This window comes from Mus caroli, unplaced genomic scaffold (genome assembly GCF_978045245.1).
Source record: "Mus caroli unplaced genomic scaffold, Mus_caroli_1 scaffold_20, whole genome shotgun sequence".
NCBI classification, from domain to species: Eukaryota; Metazoa; Chordata; class Mammalia; order Rodentia; family Muridae; genus Mus; species Mus caroli.
In genome coordinates, this window is record NW_028227275.1 from 14,735,541 (window position 1) to 14,757,440 (window position 21,900).

At 47.9% G+C, this 21,900-nt stretch overlaps 1 protein-coding gene across 1 annotated transcript in view; it reads left to right on the top strand.

Moving 5' to 3' along the window:
- The window catches only part of Arl3 (ARF like GTPase 3), a 45,918-nt gene extending 26,349 nt beyond the window's left edge, over positions 1-19,569 (top strand). The window contains exons 4-6 of the mRNA XM_021151881.3: positions 7,612-7,662; positions 8,562-8,747; positions 19,292-19,569. Coding sequence (XP_021007540.1) covers positions 7,612-7,662; positions 8,562-8,747; positions 19,292-19,339 — 285 coding nt within the window. The 3' untranslated portion in view covers positions 19,340-19,569. The remainder of the gene's footprint in view (positions 1-7,611; positions 7,663-8,561; positions 8,748-19,291) is intronic.
- Positions 19,570-21,900: the final 2,331 nt, after the last annotated feature.

A 21,900-nucleotide genomic window follows, 5' to 3' on the forward strand; every position in this document is an offset into this window, starting at 1 on the left:
CCTTAAGAGGGACGGCACGTGACATTACTCAGTGTCCCTGCCTCCACAGAAGTCAGACAAATCCCATTCACCCCATGTCCCAAGTCTCACAAGCCAGGCTGAAACAGGCTGCTTGTTTGAACTTCCCTAATCCAGTAATTCAAGCACTGGGTGTTTCTGATCACCCTATCACCCTAGTTTCTTGTACTGGACCATTGTTAGGCCCTCAATTATACAATGGATCACAGATCTCTCCCTCTCCCTCTCCGGCTCCGTCCCCCTCTCCCCTCTCCCCCTCCCCCCACTCAAGATTGGCCCCTCAGTATCTTTTATTGCTTTTAACACAGGTTCTGTCTTTTTCCTCTCTGACTCTTACTATGGGTTCCCAGGCCTCAGGTCCCAGGAAGGGCTCCTGGGGAGGAATCTAACTTGCACTCACTCTCTTTTCTTTCTGGCCCCCAAACCTTAAGAAGCAGCAAGCCAGCACCCCATCTCATCCGCTTGGTTATCTCAGCCACTTGCCAGGTCAGAGGCTAACATGACTGATGCTGCCACATCCATCTCCCTCTCTTGTTGCAACTGCCCCTGTACACGAACAAGCCCCTGCTTGGTGGCCATCTTGGCCTCAGGTGCATTTCTCAATATGCACAACAGTGGCCAGGCAGCCTCTGCTGCTGCTGCTGCTGCTGCTGCTCAACAGTCTCGACCTTGTGCGAGCGTTAATCTCCAAGACTGTAAACTTTTCTCTAAACCTTCACCTGTTTTCAGGGCATCTATGTTTGTTTTGTTTTTGTTTTTGTTTGTTTGTTTGTTTGTTGAGACAGGGTTTCTCTGTATAGCCTTGGCTGTCCTGGAACTCACTTTGTAGACCAGGCTGGCCTCAACCTCAGAAATCTGCCTTCCTCTGCCTCCCAAGTGCTGGGATTAAAGGCGTGCACCACCACCGCCTGGCTCAGGGCATCTCTATATTCGGCGGACCCCACTCCTGAAACAGGCATGCAACTCCATACCATACAGATGAAGACTGCCATCCTGGGATTGCTCAACACACACACACACACACACACACACACACCCCTAATCCTGAGGCTTGCCTCAGTTGCACATCTCACTGCCACAGCAAGAACCATGCAAGTTCTGGCATCATGCAAAGGCACACTAACACGCACCATGCAAGAAAGGGCAGCTGCATGGGAATTTCCTGCCCAGATTTCCCTGCTCTGGCTTCGAAGCCTTGGTTGCATGTCTTACGACACAGCCAAGACCAGCACTCACTTCTTTGGCCTTGTCCCCGGTCAGGGGCCAACTGTGTTTCATGACAGACCTTTTCCTGGGGAGGTGCGTGTCCTCACCCCAGATAGGGAGCCCACGACAGACTGAAGTACAGACACCACCAAAGGCGAGCTTGGTGAGCTGTGTACAGGAGTGTGGGTGAAGGATTGCTTTGTAGAGGCAGGACCGACTCAAGAACAGCTGCTTTCTGCTGCTTTCAGGCAGCTGGCCTGGGGCCCCAGCCTTCTGTGCACCTTGGCTGTTTGGAGTCTTCCTTGCAGCTTGGATTGTCTAAGTCGTCTTTGTAAACCAGCTTTCCTCCAATGGGAGAGCCTCTACGTTTATTGCTTACTCTGGCAGGGAGGGGCTTGGTGAATCTGTTTAGTTTCCGGGACTTCCTGAAGCTATTTTGAATTGTTTACTTAGCCAGGCATAGTGGCATATACCTTTAATCCCAGCACTTGGAAGCAGAGGAAAGTGGATTTCTTGAGTATGAACAGAGTGAGTTCCAGGACAGCCAGGGCTATACAGAGAAACCCCTGTCTGGAATGAATGAATGAATGAATGAATAATGAATGAAAGAAAAGAAAGAAAGAAAGAAAGAAAGAAAGAAAGAAAGAAAGAAAGAAAGAAAAGAAAAGAAAAGAGAAGAGAAGAAAAAAGAAAAGAGAGAAAGAAAGAAAGAAAGAAAGAAAGAAAGACCTGCCAGAGTTATATGGTGAGACACTGTCTTTAAAAAAAAATAGCCGGGCGTGGTGGCACACACCTTTAATCCCAGCACTCAGGAGGCAGAGGCAGGTGGATTTCTGAGTTCAAGGCCAGCCTGGTCTACAAAGTGAGTTCTAGGACACCCAGGGCTCTACAGAGAAACCCTGTCTCAAAAACCAAAAATATAAATAAATAAAATGGTGAGAAGCAAGGGACTTTGCTTTAGGTGCAGTGCTCAGAGAAGAGCTGTATGAAAGGTCGTCGGTGGCTGTGAAGCTTCAGAAAGTCTTAGAACGTGAGAGTGTGATCTGAGCCCTAAGCTCCACCCTCTTGCTGCAAGGTAAATGAGGCACAGCTCTGGATCCCACATCCTCAGAGGCCGTGAGTGCCCAGGATAACGTGCCATCCAGCGAGCAGCAGAGCAGCCTTTCGTCATAGCACAAGGTAACACTTAGGGCTGAGAGTCAGCCTCATTACTTTCCAGTGCCGTTGGAGATGAGGCAGGTTTTGGAAAGCAGCTGTGTGTCGGGTTCTGAGTATGCAGCCTTCAGACTCTGCCTGCCTGCCTGCCTTCCTGCTTGCCCGCCTGTCTCATAGCAGCCCTGAGCAGGTTGATGAATTCTGTGTTTGTCTGGGTTTAATAGTCTTCCATTGTTAGTTGAAAAAGACCTATTACGCCGGACGCCATACCACTGCAGAAGTGGGATTGAGGCTTGACACATTTCATTGCCTGGTTAAATCTTTTCAATTCTCTCTGGAGTGCCGTGGTAAAATCTAGCAGAGGTGGACAGATTGATCCAGTCTGCCTCCTGGTTTTTGTGTAGCCTGTGAGCTAGAATGGTTTTTATATTTTTTAAAGAGGGTTTGGGAAAAAACAAAACAAAACAAAAGGAAAATGGTGTTTTGTGACATTGTAAGAATGAGGTGGAGGGCCGGGCGTGGTGGCGCACGCCTTTAATCCCAGCACTCGGGAGGCAGAGGCAGGCGGATTTCTGAGTTCGAGGCCAGCCTGGTCTACAAAGTGAGTGCCAGGACAGCCAGGGCTACATAGAGAAACCCTGTCTCGAAAAAACCAAAAAAAAAAAAAAAAGAATGAGGTGGAGGGCTGGTGAGATGGCTCAGCAGGTAAGAGCACCCGACTGCTCTTCCAAAGGTCCTTAGTTCAAATCCCAGCAACCACATGGTGGCTCACAACCATCCGTAACAAGATCTGACTCCCTCTTCTGGAGTGTCTGAAGACAGCTACAGTGTACTTACATGTAATAAATAAATAAATCTTTAAAAAAAAAAAAAAAAAAGAATGAGGTGGAATTTAAATTTTGGTGTCCATAGTGAAGTTCTGTTGGAACCTGGCCACCTGCGTTTGTTCCTGGGGTTCCCACAGTTGCTGCTTGCTGTAGAGGCCTGGCTCTGTGTGAGGGAACGGGAAGGACTCCATGGGCCACAGAACAGCCTTTACTATGGACCGCTCAAACACAAGTTTGCCCTCACGGTAGAGCATGCAGTGGCTCAAAGGGTTTGGGAGTCAGGCTTACTCTCTGGAACAGTGATGCTGAGAATGTCTGACCTCAGCTGAGGAATCTCAGGAAGCAACTGTAAAAGATGAACTGAAGGATAGCGGAAGGGAGGGACATGGTGGCTTCTGGTTCTCAGTGACGGACAGGTGTGGTAGTGTATGCCTTTAGTCCCAGCTCTCCAGGAGTCAGAGGAGGGTGGAAGGTTGCCGAGAACCCAGGCCAGCCAAGAAGAAGAGAAGGAGAGGGAGGGAAAGAAAGAGAGAAAGACAGACAGACAGACAGAAGACCTCAAGAGGAATGGATATCAGATGCTTTCAAGCAGCTGTCTCTTTCCATAGCAGTGCCACCCGAGACAGAACGCACCAGCAAGCCCCAAGTTATGCCTGCCGACACCTAGTTTATCAGTTCTGTTGTCCTCTTAGACGTCAGCTCCAGCTATGAGTAAAGCCACAGTCTTCCCTTGTCACCTCTTGCTGCCTACCCTCCTGTGAAGGACTGAGAAGCAATCAAATGGCCAAAAGGTGGCAGCAGGAAGGAGGAGGACAGGGATAAGAAAGACTCGCTGGTCAGTGAGGAGAGACTCAGTCAGTCTCCTGGAGCCAGAGCTGCCCTAACTCTAAGAAGGGAGTTTTCTCAGCTCCTCCCAAGCCAATTAAGAGTTCAAAAGCAAAGAAACAAGAACACCTGAGATGTGAGGTCACTTAAGCCTGACAGGAAGTCAGGGTGCTCTGACTCCAGAGGTCACCTGACTTCCTGTCCTTCCCTCATGTTCTCAACATGGCTTCAGTCATGATCCTAACTAAACTGTAGGCCTCTCCCATTGGACTCATTCTTTGTAAACCTGTTTATGTACTGTGTGTGAGCCCCAGGCTGGAGAGGCAGTCCCAGGGTTAAGAGCACATATTATTCTTCCTGAAGGGCTAGAGTTGAATTCCCAGCTCCCATGTCAGCAGCTTAGCAATTTCCTCTAACTCCAGCTCCAGGGTATATGACACCTCAGGCCTCCTCAGGCACCCACACACATGATCTACAAACACACACATACACATGATTAAACTTTTTTGTAATTTAAAAAAAAAAACAAAAAACAAAAAACAAAACAGGGGCTGGGGAGATGGGTCATTGGTTAAGATCACTGACTGCTCTTCCAGAGGTCCTGAGTTCAATTCCCAGCAACCACATGGCGGCTCACAACCATCTGTAATGGGATCTAATGCCCTCTTCTGGTGTGTCTGAAGACAGCACTGGTATACTCATATAAATGAAATAAATAAATCTTTTTAAAACAAACAACCTGGTGGAACCTGGTGGTTCGCACCTTTAATCTCAGCACTTGGGAGGTAAAGACAGACGAATCTCTGTGAAGTTGAGGTCATCCAGATCTACATAGTGAGTTCCAAGAAAGCTAGGGCTATGTAGAGAAACCCTGTCTCAAAACCAAAACAAAAAAACCAAATCAAACAACAACAACAAAAGGTCTGAGCTCATAAGATACTTAACTAAATAAATTTAAATATTATTTAAATATAAATAAATAAGCAAAATTAGCATGTTTTGCATAGCAACTTATTTTCAGTATCAGGTGTAGAATGTCTGTGGCATATTCATGATCCTCTGATTATTGACTAACACCAAGTCTGTATGGACCACAGAGACCATTGAAATCCCATAGCCCATGCCTGTCCCACCCGCCCCCACCCTGCCCCGCCCTGCCCCACCCCTACCAAGTGATCTACCACCCCTACCACCAACCATTCTTTATTTTTTTTTTTAAGATTTATTTATTTATTATATGTAAGTACACTGTAGTTGTCTTCAGACACTCCAGAAGAGGGCACCAGATCTTGTTACGGATGGTTGTGAGCCACCATATGGTTGCTGGGATTTGAACTCAGGGCGAGCAGTCAGTGCTATTACCGGCTGAGCCATCTCACCAGCCCATACCAGTACTCTTAACCACTGAGCTATCTCCCAGCTCTCCCGACCATTCTTGAGAGAAAATGTAAACTTGGATTCTGGAATAATAGTGAGCACTAGTGACTAAATTGTGCAAAGAAATTATCATTTTCTCTTCCGAAAGAACAGATTTCAGTGTAGTAGAGAGTTTGAATCCACAACAATGCTCATGTGCATTGTAGAACCCACTATTAAAATTTAAGGAACATAATGATGCGAGCTGAAGTTTGGTTTCTGTTTTTAACTGACTATGCTTTTTAAAAGAAAGAGAGGTCCACTAGGCTATTCATTCAATAATAATAGTGTTAAGTTCTTTTTTTTTTTGAGATAAAACCAAGTCTCATATAACCTAGGCCTGTGAGCCTAGGCTGACCTCAAACAATCTTTACTGTGCCTATAGTGCAGGCTGACTTCAAATTCATGATCCTTCTGCCTCAGCCTCCCAAACTGTGAGAACCCAGGGTCTAACTAACCCAGTTACTTCTCTAACTCCAGTCCTAGGAGATCCACCACCCTCTTCTGGCCTCTGTGGGACATGCTAAAACATGGCCTGTGCAGACAAAACACCCACGCATATAAAGGAAATAAAATGCTTAAAAAGTACAAAGTTTTTCTCTAATTTTCTTTTTAAATGTGTATATGAAGAATTAGGAAAGAACTTCTCTTTTCTTCAAGACAGGTCTCACTAGGAGTGAGTTAAAATTAGCTTAGCCTGGCCTCATTCTCATAGCAATCCTCCTGCCTCAGCCCCTAACATGCTGGAATTACAAACTTGAGCCACCACACCTGATGGGGTGGAGCCTTTTGTAGAATATTTGTTTGACTGGTTGTTCGGATGGTTTTTCAAAACAGGGTCTCTCTGTGTAACTGGCCTGGCTGTGCTGGAACTTAGATCAGTCTGGTGGGACAGGGCCTTCTGTAGGATATCTGTCTGTCTGTCTATCTGTTTGGTTTTGCAAGACGGGGTTTCTCTCTGTGCAAAAGTCCTGGCTGTCCTGGAACTTACTGTAGGATATCAATCTATCCATCTATCTATCTATTTATCTATCTATCTATCTATCTAGATATCTATCTAGATATCTATCTAGATATTGGTTTTTCAAGGCATAGTCTCTCTGTTTAACAGTCCCAGCTGTCTTGGAACTTACTGTGTAGACTAGGCTGGCCTTGAACTCACAAAGATCCATCTGTCTCTGCTTCCAGAGTTCTGATTTTTCAAGACATGGCCTCTCTATGTAACAGTCCTGGCTGTCCTGGAACTTACTGTGTAGACCAGGCTGGCTTTAAACTCACAAAGATCCTCCTGCCTCTGCCCCATGCCCACTGCTTTCTGTAGGAGGTTTAAATTGCCAGTGTTTTTAGAAGCTATGAAGCTATGGATGGTTTTTTATTCTCTTTTTAAAACTTTATTTTCCTTACTGTTATGTAACTAAAACTCATGGGTAGAGGGGGAAGCTTCAAATTTATAACTTACAATGAGTCTCGAATTTTCCTTCTGCTCGGAAAGCTGAGGTGGTAGAATACTCACGTAGCATTCATGTAAAGCTCTGAGTTCAATCCCCAGCATCCCTTAAAACACACCAAGACCCAGCAAGCAGAGGGGAGATCAAAATTCCAGGGGCATCCTTGACTACAAAGCGAGTTATGGCCAGCCTGGACTACATGATACCATGACTCAAAACAAACAAACAAACAAAACAACGACATTAACTTCTAGCATAGCTTGTCCTTCTATTTCTAGACTTCCCTTGACATCACAGCAGCCTGTGGTGACGATAGCAACGAACAGATAACTGTCCCTTGTCGTGGTCCCAAAGTCAGCCTAGAAGTAATGCTGAAGCAGTGCTGTCAGAGAAGAGACACTCCAGAAGTGTAGGATTGGAGGTGCCCTCAAACACCCAGCACATCCCTGGGGGCTCCCTCCTTGGGTTGATCCCTGGGTTTCTGGGTGTCCCCCTGGTGTGTTTTCCCAGCATCCTTAGTTCATGCATTGGGTTTTCTTGCTCCACAGGTGAAGTGAGCCAAGGCCAGGCTGTTTGCATTTGTTGGGTTAATCTGAACTCTCTTGACTGAGGACCAGTTTTTTTTTTGTTTTTTTTTTGTTTTTTTTTTTTGTAAAAGTTGTCCCTTCTCTTTCTGTCTCTGTGTATTAAAGTAACATTCTGGTTTTCTATTGCAGATCTATGTAATTGACAGTGCGGACAGAAAGAGATTTGAAGAGACGGGTCAGGTAAATGCTTTATGTGTTGACTCTTCCCTAAGCCCCGGTGCCCATCAATCCGCCTGGAAGTGTGTGTGAGGGACAGGAGGCTCACTCTGGTGAGCAGGCAAAAATACAGCTGTCCAAAAAGAAATTAGTTGGGAGTCTTTCACAGTGTCGTTTGGTGAAGTCCCTTTAGCTTGATCAAATTGAATATAAACGATCTAAGCAAGTGGAACTTTGCACCACACCCCAAAGCCCTTCTGTGTGTCTTCCCAGACCATGTAGGAATGAGCTCAGGAACACTACTACACTGAGCACTTCTGGTTATACTTTTCCATCCTTAATTGACCAGGAGTAATTGATCAAACAGTGGCAAATTCAGAAGGGTGAGGAGAAAAACACAAGCCAAAACTCAGCTTCTTGTTCTCACGCCGGGAAACAAGATCAGCCTTGAACTCAAATATGGCTTTAACTGCAGGGTGCATGTCAATATGTTTAGATGATACGGTCTGTATATACAGTCATACACAGAGCAGCCTGGGGCCTCGACCATTGGACCCAGATGAGGCCACCCCCAGGAGCAGTGAGGATAGAGGAAATCTCTAGAGAGCCATGTTTGGATCTCGGTGCAGAAAGTTTGCCCTGTAATCCAATGGCTGAAGATCCCGGGTTTCTGCTTCTTTTTCCTGGGAAGTGGGTTGAGGCTCTCCAGTCTGCTGGCTCCAACTTCCTATAGTCAGAATTCCTAGTTTGAGCCCAGAAATTTGCTAGGGAATCTTCCAAAGGTACAAGCCTGAGATCTTTACCTTAAAGTTGCTGCTGACCAACCTAACTGCTTAGTGTGCTATGATTCCAAGTGTGGCGTGCGCTCACGTGTCATGGTTGTCAAGCTTCTCTCTCTCCTTCTTCCCCCCAAAATGGTCCAGGAACTAACAGAATTACTGGAGGAAGAAAAGCTGAGTTGTGTGCCCGTGCTCATCTTTGCTAACAAACAGGACCTGCTCACGGCAGCCCCAGCCTCCGAGATCGCAGAAGGGCTAAACCTCCACACCATCCGGGACCGCGTCTGGCAGATCCAGTCCTGTTCAGCGCTCACAGGCGAGGGCGTCCAGGTGAGATAGGGGCAAGGCTTCGCTTCCTGTCCACATGGCAGCTCCCTGAAGCATCTGCCTCACTGGCAGGGTTGGTCTAGACCAGTGTTTCTCTGCCTGTGGATCATGACCCCTGTGGGGTTTTAAGATCACTCGAAAAAATGGATGTTTTCATTACGATTCATAACAGTAGCAAAATTACTGATATGAAGTAGCAATGAAATATTTTTATGGTTGGGGGTTACCACAACATGAAGAACTATATTAAAGGGGTCGCAGCATTAGGAAGGCTGAGAACCCCTGGTCTATATAGAAAAAGATATGAAGCAAATGGCCTTATACCATGAGGGGGAGGGGCAGCCCCGTGCCTTCAGCTTACTGTCCTAACCTGGGGAGCCCCGAGGAAGTGACTCTAAGTTGCTGGATACTTGTGTCTGCATCCTGTGTCGGGTCTAAGACTATGGATGCTAAAAGCCTGTTTTCCTCGGTGATTGCCATCAGCAGTCATACAAACGCTAACTGGCCTAGAAATATCTCTGTTTCTCCTCTTAGCTCTCTCCCTGCCCTTGGGCTTGGTGTCTGTTTCAAGCTTCTGGTATTTTTTCCCACTGGGGGGGGGGGGGCTTCTGTGGACACAAAGCCCTGGGCCATATGCTGAGGACCCATATGTATACCCGGAGATTGAACGTCCCCTTGTGTAATATTAATTTAGGGCAGAACATAGCCCTGCCCCAGACATCCAAGAGGCTGTATCTCCGAAAGACGAGCACTTCTAACTCTGGTGCTTCCTACCAAGCTCCGTCAGCTCAGTGACGCGCCGTAATCAGCCCTTTTATGAAGACCCCACCCGAATCGTTGTCCCTCATTTTCAGCATGTGGTTTATCTGCTAGGACGTGTCACAGCACTGTGTGGACCGGTCACTCCTGCTCTAGGGTCTTTCTTCCCTCTCTGCCGTGTGGTATGTTGATAATGGCGTGACGGTTTGTTTTTCTCTCAACATGGCTTCTTGGGTTGCAGACCTGAGATTTGACTCTTCACCGCCTGCAGCCTCTCCCCATTCGCTTCTCCCTTCTAATGCTCTCCCCTCCCTCAATTGCTTGACACTGACTTGTTTTGAAATGGGCTGATTGCTTTTGTCTCAAGCAAACAATCACATGCCAGACTTGTGTTGGTCCTGACGTGTTAGCTGCTTGTTTGTTTTATTTTTCCTTTATTACAAAAACAGCCAGTACTGGCTTCTGTGTGTGGCCTCTAGAGTCAGCACTAGACAAGGGTCCCCTCCTCACACTGCTGATGCTTGTACCCAGAGCTCATGGATATGTGTATGCTGGAGTTCTTGGAACCCAGGGATTGCCACAGAATGTGTCCTGAAGCACCCCGTGAGGTGCAGGCTTGGGAGAGTTGGTGTTTTGGAGCTCTTGAGACATTTCTCTTTTCGTAAGTTTTGTCTTAGGAAGTATGGGTGTTTTGCCTGTGCATATGTGTCTGCACCCTTTGCATGCTGAGCACATGGAAGCCAGAAGAGGGCATTAAATCTCTTAAAACTAGAGTTACAGATGGTTGTGAGCCACCATACAGGTGCTAGGATGCAAACCTCAGTCCTCTAGAACAGCCAGTGCCCTTAAGTACAGAATCATCTCTCCAGCCCCAAGACAGGGTGTTTTGTAGCCAAGCTGGCCTCAAACTTTTGACCTAGGTAAATCCAATCTTCTAACCTTTCTACCTTAGCATCCAAAGTATTAAGATCACAAGAGTGAGGCTCCACACACACTCAGCCATAAGCCAGCCCTCCCTCCCTCCCTCCCCACCTCTCTTCCTACATTTTGGTTCTAAAAGTTATATTCTAAATTGGACATTGTGGCACACATCCACACTTTGGAGGATCAGTTGAACCAGAAGTTCTAGTCTTGTCCCACAAGATCCTATCTCAAATATGATTTTTTTTTCATTTTTATTTTTATTTATTTATTTATTTTAAGATGGATTACAGATTTTTTTTTTTAGATTTATTTATTATATGTAAGTACACTGTAGCTGTCTTCAGACACTCCAGAAGAGGGCGCCAGATCTCGTTACGGATGGTTGTGAGCCACCATGTGGTTGCTGGGATTTGAACTCTGGACCTTTGGAAGAGCAGTCGGGTGCTCTTACCCACTGAGCCATCTCACCAGCCCTTTTTTTCATTTTTAATTATATAAAGTTTATGAAGTTGAAGAAAATGTGGAATAAGGGCATGACTCAGAGGTAGAGTGGTTGGTTGTCTTACGAGACAGGTTCCAGGTTCATCTCAGCAGTACAAAGACGCACAGAGAAGTAGGCATGGCAGTACAGGCCTGCAATCCTCAACCCTGGGGGGTAAAGTCAGCAGGACAGGAAGTCAGCTATGTGAGACTGTCTCAAAAGTAAGTCAAAGAATTGTTCTCTCTCCTAATTCCCTATACAAAGGGACTAAACTACCATTCTTCTAGATTCTCCCTTATAAGATTGCTACCACATAGGTGATTATTTGTGAATAAAAGCTTGTCTTCAGACCTTTGATCTAACTACATTTTTTAGGGTAATTTTTTTGTTTTGTTTTGTTTTTTGTTTTTCGAGTCAGGGTTTCTCTGTGTAGCCCTGGCTGTCCTGGAACTCATTCTGTAGACCAGGCTGGCCTCGAACTCAGAAATCCGCCTGCCTCTGCCTCATGAGTGCTGGGATTAAAGGCGTGCGCCACCACGCCCAGCTTTAGGGTAATTTATAACCCAGTCCAAGTACAACATGGGATGTTGGATATAGGTAAATACTGATCATTTTATTTAATCTTGTTCAATTACAACCCTCTTCTAAAATGAAAAGATCTGTCAGGTGGTAGTGCACACACCTTTAGTTCCAGCACTTGGAAGGCAGAGACAGGTGGATCTCTGTGAATTCAAGGCCAGCCTAGTATACAGAGTGAGTTCTAGGACAGCTAGGGCTACATAGAGAAATCCTGCCTAGGAAGGAAAGAAGGAAGAGAGGAAGAAAGGACCTTACCCTGTGTGTGCCCTTCCAGCTGTGTACAGGGTAATTTGGTAGACACAGGCATAGGTAGGGGAGAGGTGACAGGTGGCCTCCTTTTTACCCTTGCTGAGAATGGAACCCAGTCCTTGTACATAGCAGGCAAGCGCTCCACCCACAGAACTACAGCCCCAGCCCAGAAGAAGCTTTCCTGTGTCATAAAGCTTTTCAGCAAGAACTTTTCTGCCCTTCTAAATGGCTCAGAACACAGATGTTAGAAAGTCAAGGGTGGGCTGGAGCGATGGCTCAGTGGGTAAGAGCACTGACTGCTCTTCCGAGGGTCCTGAGTTCAAATCCCAGCAACCACATGGTGACTCACAACCACCCATAATGAGATCTGATACCCTCTTCTGGAGTGTCTGAAGACAGCTATAGTGTACTCGTATACATAAAATAGAACTTTAAAGGAAAGAAAGAAAAAAAGAAAGAAAGAAAGTAAGTCAAGGGCATCCCAGTATTGGTGTTGGGAGCTGTAAAAGGGGTGCTGAGGAGAACAAACGGGTTGTATGTGTACACTCATTAGAATGAGGGCTTATGGGTACTGTGATCTCCACTCTTGGCCAGGGTGGAGAAAACATGAAAAAGCAAAGCCAGAATTAAAGTGTGTTATGGTTTCTTCAGCCTGCCCAAGGATATGGAAAAGGGGTGGGGCCAGAGTAAATGAGCTGGAGTCAGTACCAAGTGCAGTAGCATTTAAGTCAAGGGCTCTATACCCTCTATACTGTAGGAACCTGAAGGTATCCAGGAACTCTTGCATTTTGCAACCTCACTCCTGTCTGGGTAGAGCTGTGTGCTTCTAGAAGTATAACCACCACAGATAGGTGCGCAGTGCCCCCTACAGACTGGCAGTGTAACCACCACAGATACACAGTGTCCCTAGAGTGCCTCTTCTTCCCTCCACTCCCTTCCCTCTCTCCGTTCTTCCAAGGTGGAAATCAAATCCAGGTCAGTGAACATGATGGGCAAGTGCTCTACCTGCGAGCTTCATCCCCTGCCTCCATTGTAGAACCCTTACACAGCAAGCTATTAGGCAGTTAGACAGTGTGGTAGTCGCAAGGGATGTCTGTGAGCAATAAGCACTTTGAATAAAGTGAAACTACGATCATTTTGGTTATTTGTATCAAAAAAAAAAAAGTGCTTTTTTAATCGAGGACCTGCAGCAACCAAGGGCACAGGAAGTGGCATCAAAAGAGGTCCAGGGTCAGCAAGGTGTCTCGGTGGATAAAGGTGACTGCTGCCAAAGCTGATGGATGACCTGAGCTTGATCCCAGGACCACAGGGCAGGAGAGAGCTGACTCCCCAGAGTTCCCACTGACGTACACACCAGATAAATTAATTAATTAATTAATCAAAATGCAGTCGTATGAATGAGAGAGACATCCAGCAAAGAACTAAGAGCAAAGGAAATGATTTTATACAGAGGACAAATAGTTTGAAGGTCACTTAATTAGTTTGTAGCGAGTACCAGGGTGTATAGAATTGGATAGTTAAGGCTGGGATTTCAAGGTTAATGAGATTAGATTATGGTTAATAGAATGATATAAATTTAGAGAATTTAACCATTATTTGAAATAGGTTATTTAATAAAAATGTTAATTAAGAAGGGAATCTTCTATTGTCCTTTCACGGTAACCTTTGGGGAGCAGAGAAAGGTCGTGGAGCCTCCTCTGGAAGCTTCCCCCCCCCCCCAGCAGCCAGTGAATGACCGGGCCCCCTCAGGTGATGCTGCCGTCTCAGCCAGCGTCTCGATACCTGGAAAAGAATCAATGTAATTCCTTTCTAGGATTGCATGGCTAAAGTATAGGCCTTTCGTGGCTCTTAATTAAGGATTAAAATATCCCTAAAAATTAAGAACTTCGCTAGGAAAATGACTGTATGATTCAGTTATTCCGGGTTCACTTTCAGATAGAAATTCCTAATGATGAAAACTTCCTAAATTCCATTTTGTTCTCCTTACCCCACCTCCCCAGAGGCTGCCCAGCTGGTTGAGCTGCCTCTGTGACAGCCCAGAAAGAAACTGTACAAAAGTCTGAGAAAAGGCGAAGGTTGGGGGATCCAGGGTTTGTGCGTCGGTTCTAAGTGCTGAGAGCCAGCTCTGCTGTCTGCACTGTGTGTGCACACAGGTCCAATCAAAACCCATCTGGCGGCCTACATAGCGGTGCAGCATACTCATCTCTAAACCTGCTGACCCAAGCTTACTCCCTGGAACCCACGCATGCGGTATAAGGGTGTAAGAGAGAAACAACTCCAGCAAGTTGTCCTCTGTGCTCCACATGTGCCGTGGCAGGCGTGGACACCCCCACTATACACAGACGCACATAGGCACACACAGACACACAATGGCTGGATGGATGAATGAAATGTAAAACATTTATAAACACGCAAATAAAAAAACTGACCTAGGAGAACTGTGGCATAGTAACAAATAGCAAGGCCCTTCAAGCGGTCTAGCCCAGAGGCCAGTCGGAAGTCAGACAGGTGACGTGCCATGTCCTCTGTGGCCAAGCAGGCCAGGTGACTATTTCCCATTAGTTAAATGGCCTGAACATGTCATTTGGAATTGTGGGAGCTGGGGTTCCTAGGACGGAATTCCCAGGAGGGCGTTTGTACCCGATATCCTCAAGGCACACTTACTGAGGTGGTCTTTACAAGACAGTGCCATGTGCTCAGCTGTGTGTGGTAGACTGTTAAGGACATCAAGAGAGTTTGGAACAGCTCTTCCTTCACTTGATTGATGGTGACTGGGAGGCCAACGCTGCATACAGCGGGTTTTCAGAAGGAAGAGCAGGTAAAGGGCACAAACTCTGAAGGAGGGAATCAATCTTGGACACTCCATCCTGCTGAGAGGCCTTTAGTCCAAAGGAGGGATCAGAGGAGACCCAGTTCCATCAAGCAGGTGACAGCAGGAAAAAGGGAATGAAAAATGTCTGGGATGCTCCCACAGCCAGACACACCCCCGGGATGGAGAGACACCTCCATGTCCTTGAGGCCAGGCCTGGGTTCTGGACCTCCTAGGATATATCACTCAGCACCAGGCTCTGTCCTTTCCTTTCCAATGGAAATCTAGAGAGTGTACAGAGAATCGGGGTTAGATAAAAAAACAAAACAAAACGAGGTATAGAAAACCTCATCCTTGGGGGGGTGGGTATGGGGGACTTTTGGGATAGCATTGAAAATGTAAACGAGGAAAATACCTAATAAAAAAAAATAAATTAAAAAAAAAATGCCGGGCGTGGTGGTGCACGCCTTTAATCCCAGCACTCGGGAGGCAGAGGCAGGCGGATTTCTGAGTTCGAGGCCAGCCTGGTCTACAAAGTGAGTTCCAGGACAGCCAGGACTACACAGAGAAACCCTGTCTCGAAAAATCAAAAAAAAAAAAAAAAGAAAAGAAAGAAAACCCCATCCTGCCGCCGTGAATTCACCCGACCACCTTCGTCCTTCCCACTGCAGCTTCAGTGTTTGGAGACCTTTTCAAGCTCGGTGTGTGATTGTCCTGATTGTCCTGGCTCTCGATTTCCTTTTAAAGGAGAAGCCACAGTTTAAACCTGGCTCGACGTTGTCATCACCGGTCACCTGCCAACACGGATGGCTTTGGCATGATGCACAGGTGCTGCCCTCCAGGCCACCGAGCTAGACTAGCTTCTCAGGTGGCATCTCCCCAATTCCTCCAGAAAGGAAGGATATTCAGACCACAGTGTCTTGTGCTGCCTTGATTCCTTAGGTGGGTCGGCCGCAGCCCACCTTGCTGAGTGTGGACTAAGCCTCTCTCAGAGGGGCGCCCGCCCACCTCCTGCCTCTGGTTTTCCTTGATCTAGGGGACTTTTCCTTAGTCTACTACCAGAATTTGACTTGCTCTTCTTTGCAGGGGTAGAAGTTGAACCCAGTATCTTGTTTATGCTAACCCTTTATTCTATTTCCGAGCTATACTCCCCAGGCGCACATTTTATCATTTAAAAAGGGATGTCCAGTTCTTCTTCCTAGGCTTGGGATCGGTTGGTACTTATTCTAGGTATTCATGGAACTGCTTACCCATCAGTCGGCCCTCAGGTTGAATTTTATATTTGCAGACCTCTCTGTGGACTGAGAGAGCAAGCCTGTGACATGTGATTTGCTCCCTCCCTGGTACACTGCCCTTTGTCACCAGAAAAATATGAACAGCAAGCGATATTTTATGTATGCTGTGTTCAGCTGCTCCTTGACCCCAGGGGCCTAAAGGCACAATGGGACAGGCTGCATTGCTCAGCAAGAGAGCAATTACTGAGGTGGCCACATAGTCAGCCTAGCTTTAAAAACTAGCCCACCCAACCACGGCCACCATGGCTTCCCTGCAGCCACCCAGCACTGATGGATGCTCCGAACTGGGATCAAAGTAAACAAGCAGAACAGCCAGAGACCAGTCCTGCACACAAACGGGCAGCGCACCATGACTCTCAGGCTTGGGGATGATTAGCAGGGACAGCTTGTCACCACCACCATCCTCACCATCCTCACCACCACTATCACCACCAACACCCCTGCTCCCCCACCCCCACCCCCATAGATATGGTCAGAATACTTCTGCAACACAGAGATATTTATTTCCTCTCCAGGAAGCCACACAAGGCCCCGTTTGAGAGCCCCTGCCACTAGTCTCTATTAATAAATCGAAGCTAATCAATTCAAATTCAGTTTCAGCAAGATTGGTAGGGAAAGGAGAGAGGAGACTGTTCCCACCAAAGAGCGTCGTTCCTATAATGAAGATCAAATGTGCAGGGAATCGGTCAAAACAGTTCTTAACAATAAAAAGTTCAACCATTAAACAAACCTATGAATTCATGTCCTTCTTCAGGGACAACTCCTTCACGTAAGCAGTCACGCTGTTCACTTACATATAGAAGCAGACGGCCCCTCTGCATAATTCTGTTGCCTCTAAAAGTCAGAGTAGCCACTGACAGAGGTGGCCCAGGTCACAAATGCTCCGCCTTCCACAGCCCTAGCTCCCAGCAGGTTAGGAACCCTCTGGTCCTTTTTAGAGCTGTGGCAAAGCAGGCAGGGTTCCTTCCTTGACAGGGCTCCTCCAGTCTTTACCCTGTTTTTGCCTGAAGGAAGCCCTGAGGGAAAATCCCCAGCAGAGTGGCCTTCCCCTGTTGCCTTCCAAGGGACCCCCCAGCTCCTCTGTGAATGAGATGCAGAGCCGCTTGCTGTCATCCTTAGCCACAGAGAAGATGGTGACCAGCCGTATCTGACCGGCTGGCCAAGTGTGGTTCTCAGTGGGAAGAAAGGCCACCTCTGCCCCCAAATTTTCTGTTCTTCATTTCCTTGTTTGCAATCTGGAAATAATAATATATATTCACTGGGTGGTTATGAGAATTAATTTAAAAGACTATAAATTAAGTACGGGCTATCCACCAGACAGCATGGCGGCCCTTTGCTCAGACCCCCATCCTGGCTTTGGGATAACACTATTACCTTTCCTTTCCAGTGGGCTACTTGGTAAAGCTTGCCCTTACTTGATTTGTGAAGAACTGTCACTTGTCACGGAGGATTGTGGTCCTCCCCGCCCTCTGCCTGTCCCCTCCAGCTCCCAAATGCTCAAAGGGACCTCCCCAAGCCCAGTCCAGGGCTTTACCCAAGAAGGGCACCAGAGGTGGGGGACAGCCAGAGGTGCTGGTCTCTGAGCGCCCTCTGTCAGCAAGACCATGGTGGGCAAGCCTGGGCTGTAGATCCTCAGACATCTGCAAGACAGCGCCCCTCAGCAGGCCCTGCCCTTTAAGCCCCTTCCCACCCCCACAGAGTATGGCCCCCTCCACCTTCCGCTTTGAGTGCCTGCAGCTGAGTAAATATTTTCCCTATCTCTTTGCCTACACTTATGTTTGGTGAAATATAATAAGGGACCCCCCCCCCACTTCGCCAGTCATAAACCAAGAAAAAGACAAAGTGGCTCTGGCATTGTGTGGGGACTTCTTGATATCCCAGAGAAAATGTGTCTGTAGGGAGGGAGCCATGAGTGTTTGTGCTGCACTTGACCGTGGAAGCGCCGCCCTTATTCTGAGTTCTCCGCTTTGGAGCAAGCGAAGAAGGTTATCACCATAGTCATCCCTCTTGTATGTGTAAAAATCTTTCTTGTCTCCTGGCAGGTGATCATTTTTTTTCCTAGAAACCAATTAGCTACTAAAATTAAACATGCTCTCTTTAAATGAATCCTTTTCATAAAACGGTTTAAAAATTGCTCAGCTTTTCAGAGTGTGCAGCTGACCCAGTTGTAATCAGATGCTTTGGGGTCCCCCTCACCGGATCCCCCACTGCCCAGCTGCAGCCAGGTGCTTCCCACCTGAAGGCTTTCTGCCAAGGCTAGGTCTCATCTTGGCAAAGCAGGAAGTTCCCTCAGGTCATCAGGTTCTCCTGCCCCGGTGCCCCCCCCCCCTCCCCGCAGCCAGTGCAGTTTTAATCAGGGTACTTGCAGGTGACTGTCAGATTAGCCAGGAGAAAGGGGCTCTGCTGGCTGTTTTGCAGTGATGTATTGTTTATGGGATTAATGTCCCAGTGGCCAAGGGTGTCAGCTGATATTTACTGCCATAAGCTGTCTTAGGTGTTCAGGTTCAGCGGCCAGATCCACAGCCACCAGAAATGTGGGGTTGGGAGTTTGGGTGTCACGTGTGTCTGATAAGCATGCAGAGGTGAGGCAGCTTGCCAGACTCTGGGCAAGATACCCTGTAGGACCCACTGGAGCTCTCTTCCTGCTTCTAAGGGAGCCTGACTTGCCTGAAGGGCAGGAGTGGGGGTGGGGGTGGTGGCGTCCAGGTATGCTCCAGAGGGGGTTGGCAAGGAGGTCACATTTGACAGGCCTGGCATCAGTGAGGAACTGTGCTGCCTACCAGGAGGCTGTGGGCATTGTGTGGGTTTTTTTTTTTTTCTTTTTTCTTTTTTTACCTCAGTCCTTCTCTAGCCTTCTTAAAAAAAAAAAAAAAAAAAAAAAAAAAAAAAAAAAGGACACTTTCAAGGTCGATGTGCCTTTAAGAAAACCTCTCCTTCCCTCTGTTCTACTGTAGTGCTTAAAGCGACAAGAAGCCACTCTGAAACCTCTCTGTAGAAGCATGTGTGTGTTGCCCCTGCATGTGTGGAGGAACACCCACTGCAGAGGGTTGTTTTTCCAAAATGAAATCTAATTTAACCCAAGTGTACACTGTCACACTGTAAACACGCAGGGGAACCAGAAGGCTGGCTCATTGAACCAGTGTCCTAGTAAGGGTCAGCTTTTAGAAAACGCCAGAAAAGGCTGGAATCTTCCCTGACAGCTCCTCGGCGGGCAGATGCGAGATGTGTTTATTTTTTCAGAGGGAGTTCCTGAGGACGCATCTCAAGTTCAGAGGTTGACGGGGCGGGCTGCCTCCCTGCTTTGCTCAAGAACCTCCCTCCGCCCTCCCAAAAGGAGCCGGGTGGGCAACAAACTCCCTAGAGAGTAGGTGGTCCCAGTCCCCTCCAGGCTGAGCTCTTGGGGACACTCCTTGCAACTAACACGGCTTTTTTCTGTCCATTTCCCTCAAAGGATGGCATGAACTGGGTCTGCAAGAATGTCAACGCAAAGAAGAAATAAAACGGAGGCAGGCGGATGGTGGCGCTGGAGCTGGGAGCTGGAGTCAGCCCGAGAAACACTGGGTTGCTGCTTTCTGACCAAATGCTTTTCTGTCTGTGCACAGCCACAGCTGTGTGGCGGGCGGGGAGGGACAGCAGCCTGAGAAGGATCCCCATCCAAGCAGTAGATTTTAACTGATCTCAGAGGCTCGGTATCGTTTTTCAAATAAAGGAATTCTATTATTTCCTCTGCATAGTTGAAATAGTATTAAATGTCTCAGAGCACATGATTAGAAAGGAGCAAGCGCTTGTCCTGCCGCCGGATGATCCCAGGCGGCTGTGCCGTCTCTGTTACTGACCTGTCCCCTCACTCTCTTGCAAGTTGGAAACTGCATGGTTGGTGGTGCTGGGCAGAGACCTTTTCCCCCCATCTGCAACTGAGCCAGGACTCCTGTCCGGCAGGAGGCAGCCACTGTGGGAGGTAAAGGATAGCTGGTCAGGTAGGTAAGGGGCTGTGTGTAATCCTCACTTTTTGACAGAAAAAGAAGAACATTCTTGGCAAACAAGTCTCTACAGAGCCACAGAGCTGTGGCCGCTGCAGCCCCAGCCCCTCCACCTTCTCCCCATCCCCTCAGCCCTGCCAACCACATGGAGAAGCAGATTCGTAGGACTTGTGACTGTAATGACATCTGGAATGTAAGGGGAGCTGGGAGGTTTAATTCCAGAAAAATTACAAGGTCCTTAAAAAGCCCTCACATCGAGGGCTCAGGCTAGCGTAAACAGGCTTTCTCCAGCTCAGTGGAGCAGGGAGCAGCAGGCTCCGAGATTAGCCGACTTCTCTGCAGTCCTAGAGAGGGGATTTCTAAAGCTCAAAGAATTCTGTGTTTAAATGATCACAATAGGCCGGCGCTATCAGATTTTAAAAATAAATGCAGCTGTGCCATGAACCTGCTCCACTGAGAAAAGCCAGGCAGATCGATTCTGAGGAGAGATCAATTCTTACAGAGCTGGCAACTAGGCGGTGTGGGAAGGATCCTGCTGCAGGCTGAGCATGGGCTGGGCCCCTGGAAAGCCATTCGCCCTATGCTGTGCTCTTCAACCCCTTTCCAGCAACCCTGTTGTGGTCTGATCAGGAGGGATGGTTCCCCCCTCCCTTCCTTCCCCCACTGCAAAAGGAGTTTGCCTGAGCCCTCAGAAATCCCAGCCTCAAACCCCCAAAGCAGACCAAGGCATAGCCTGCTCCTGAATTCAGCTGTTCTGGGCAAGAGCTCAGGGCTTTTCAGAGGATAAATAAGAGGCTATCCAATGCCTGGTAGGGCCAGGGAAGCCAGCTGCCTTCTCATCCTGGGAGGTGGCCCTTTCCAAGCCCACCATGGTTTGTGAGCAAAGACAGGAAGTGCCACAGAAGTCCCAGCTTATTCTGGACTCTGGAGAGGGAGAACCTTGGACAGTTTGAAAGGTGGCCAGGAGGAAAGCTATCAACAAAGGCTGGGGAGAGGTGTGGTGGGTAGCAGTGCACAGGCACGGGCCTGTAAAGACTTGCAAGACAAAAGAAGGTGAGGTTTTTAAACCTCAGCTAGTTAGCCCCACAGCCTCTCCCATCGACTTCTCTAACTCACCCAAGAATCCCGCTAGCTTTGAAGGGTGGCAAACAGCTATAAAGCATCGGAAATGCCCCTTCTCGGGCCACCAGATGTAGCTTTGGCCCTTGAGACTTGCTTTTCCTTACGAATATGCTTCAGGATATTATCTGCGGGGCTGGAAGCCTGCTTTGAAGTCCAGTTTTTGAATGCTGCACCAGGGGACTCTCTCTGACTTGGGAAGAGCTTGAGTTGTAATGCATTTTTAGTCTCTTACCACCAACTAAAGGAACTGTTCTAAAGAGCCCCGACCCCCACCCGTACCCCCAGCCCCAGCTCTAGGCAGAGCGACTTGCCCTGCTCTGATCCGCTGTCTCTGTAAATGTCCACATTTGTTTCCCAGCTAGAGACACCAGAGACAACTGTGGTTGTCACAGGCTTTTATCTTCCCTGTGAGCCCTGTTGAACCCTCCGGGGGCTCCGGGGATAAATGAATGGAGCCTGAAAACTGCAGTTTGAAAGCTCCCATTTGTAAAAACAGAATGCTTGTAAAGTCCCGTTTCCTTCTGCTGTGCCACCCCTGCCCCCTGTGGCCATGGCCAGAGAACAGAGTCTGAAGCTAGAAAGGGCATGCCCCGCCCCTGTGCCCCCCCCCCCCATCCCAGTGAGCCCTGGTAAGACTTTTGCTCTGCGCACCATTGCATCTGAATGTTCAGGGGGCGAGGGCCGAGGCCAGAGGGCAGGCAAAGTCCACAGTGTATACTCCAAGCAGTTGTGGGAAAAACCGAGCCCTGCTCTCACCCTCCCTGTGTGGCTCCTTTTGGCTGGATTCCCTTCGCCCAGTGCAATACACCCTTTCCCCTTCGCTCTCCCTTGGTTACTATGGAAACAAGGGTGTCATTGATGTGGGGCTGAGCTGGGGAACATGTCGGTGCACAGCTGAAAGTCAGCGATTATGCCGGTGGTTCGCTCTGCCCGGTAGAAAAGTCCACAGCCTGAGATG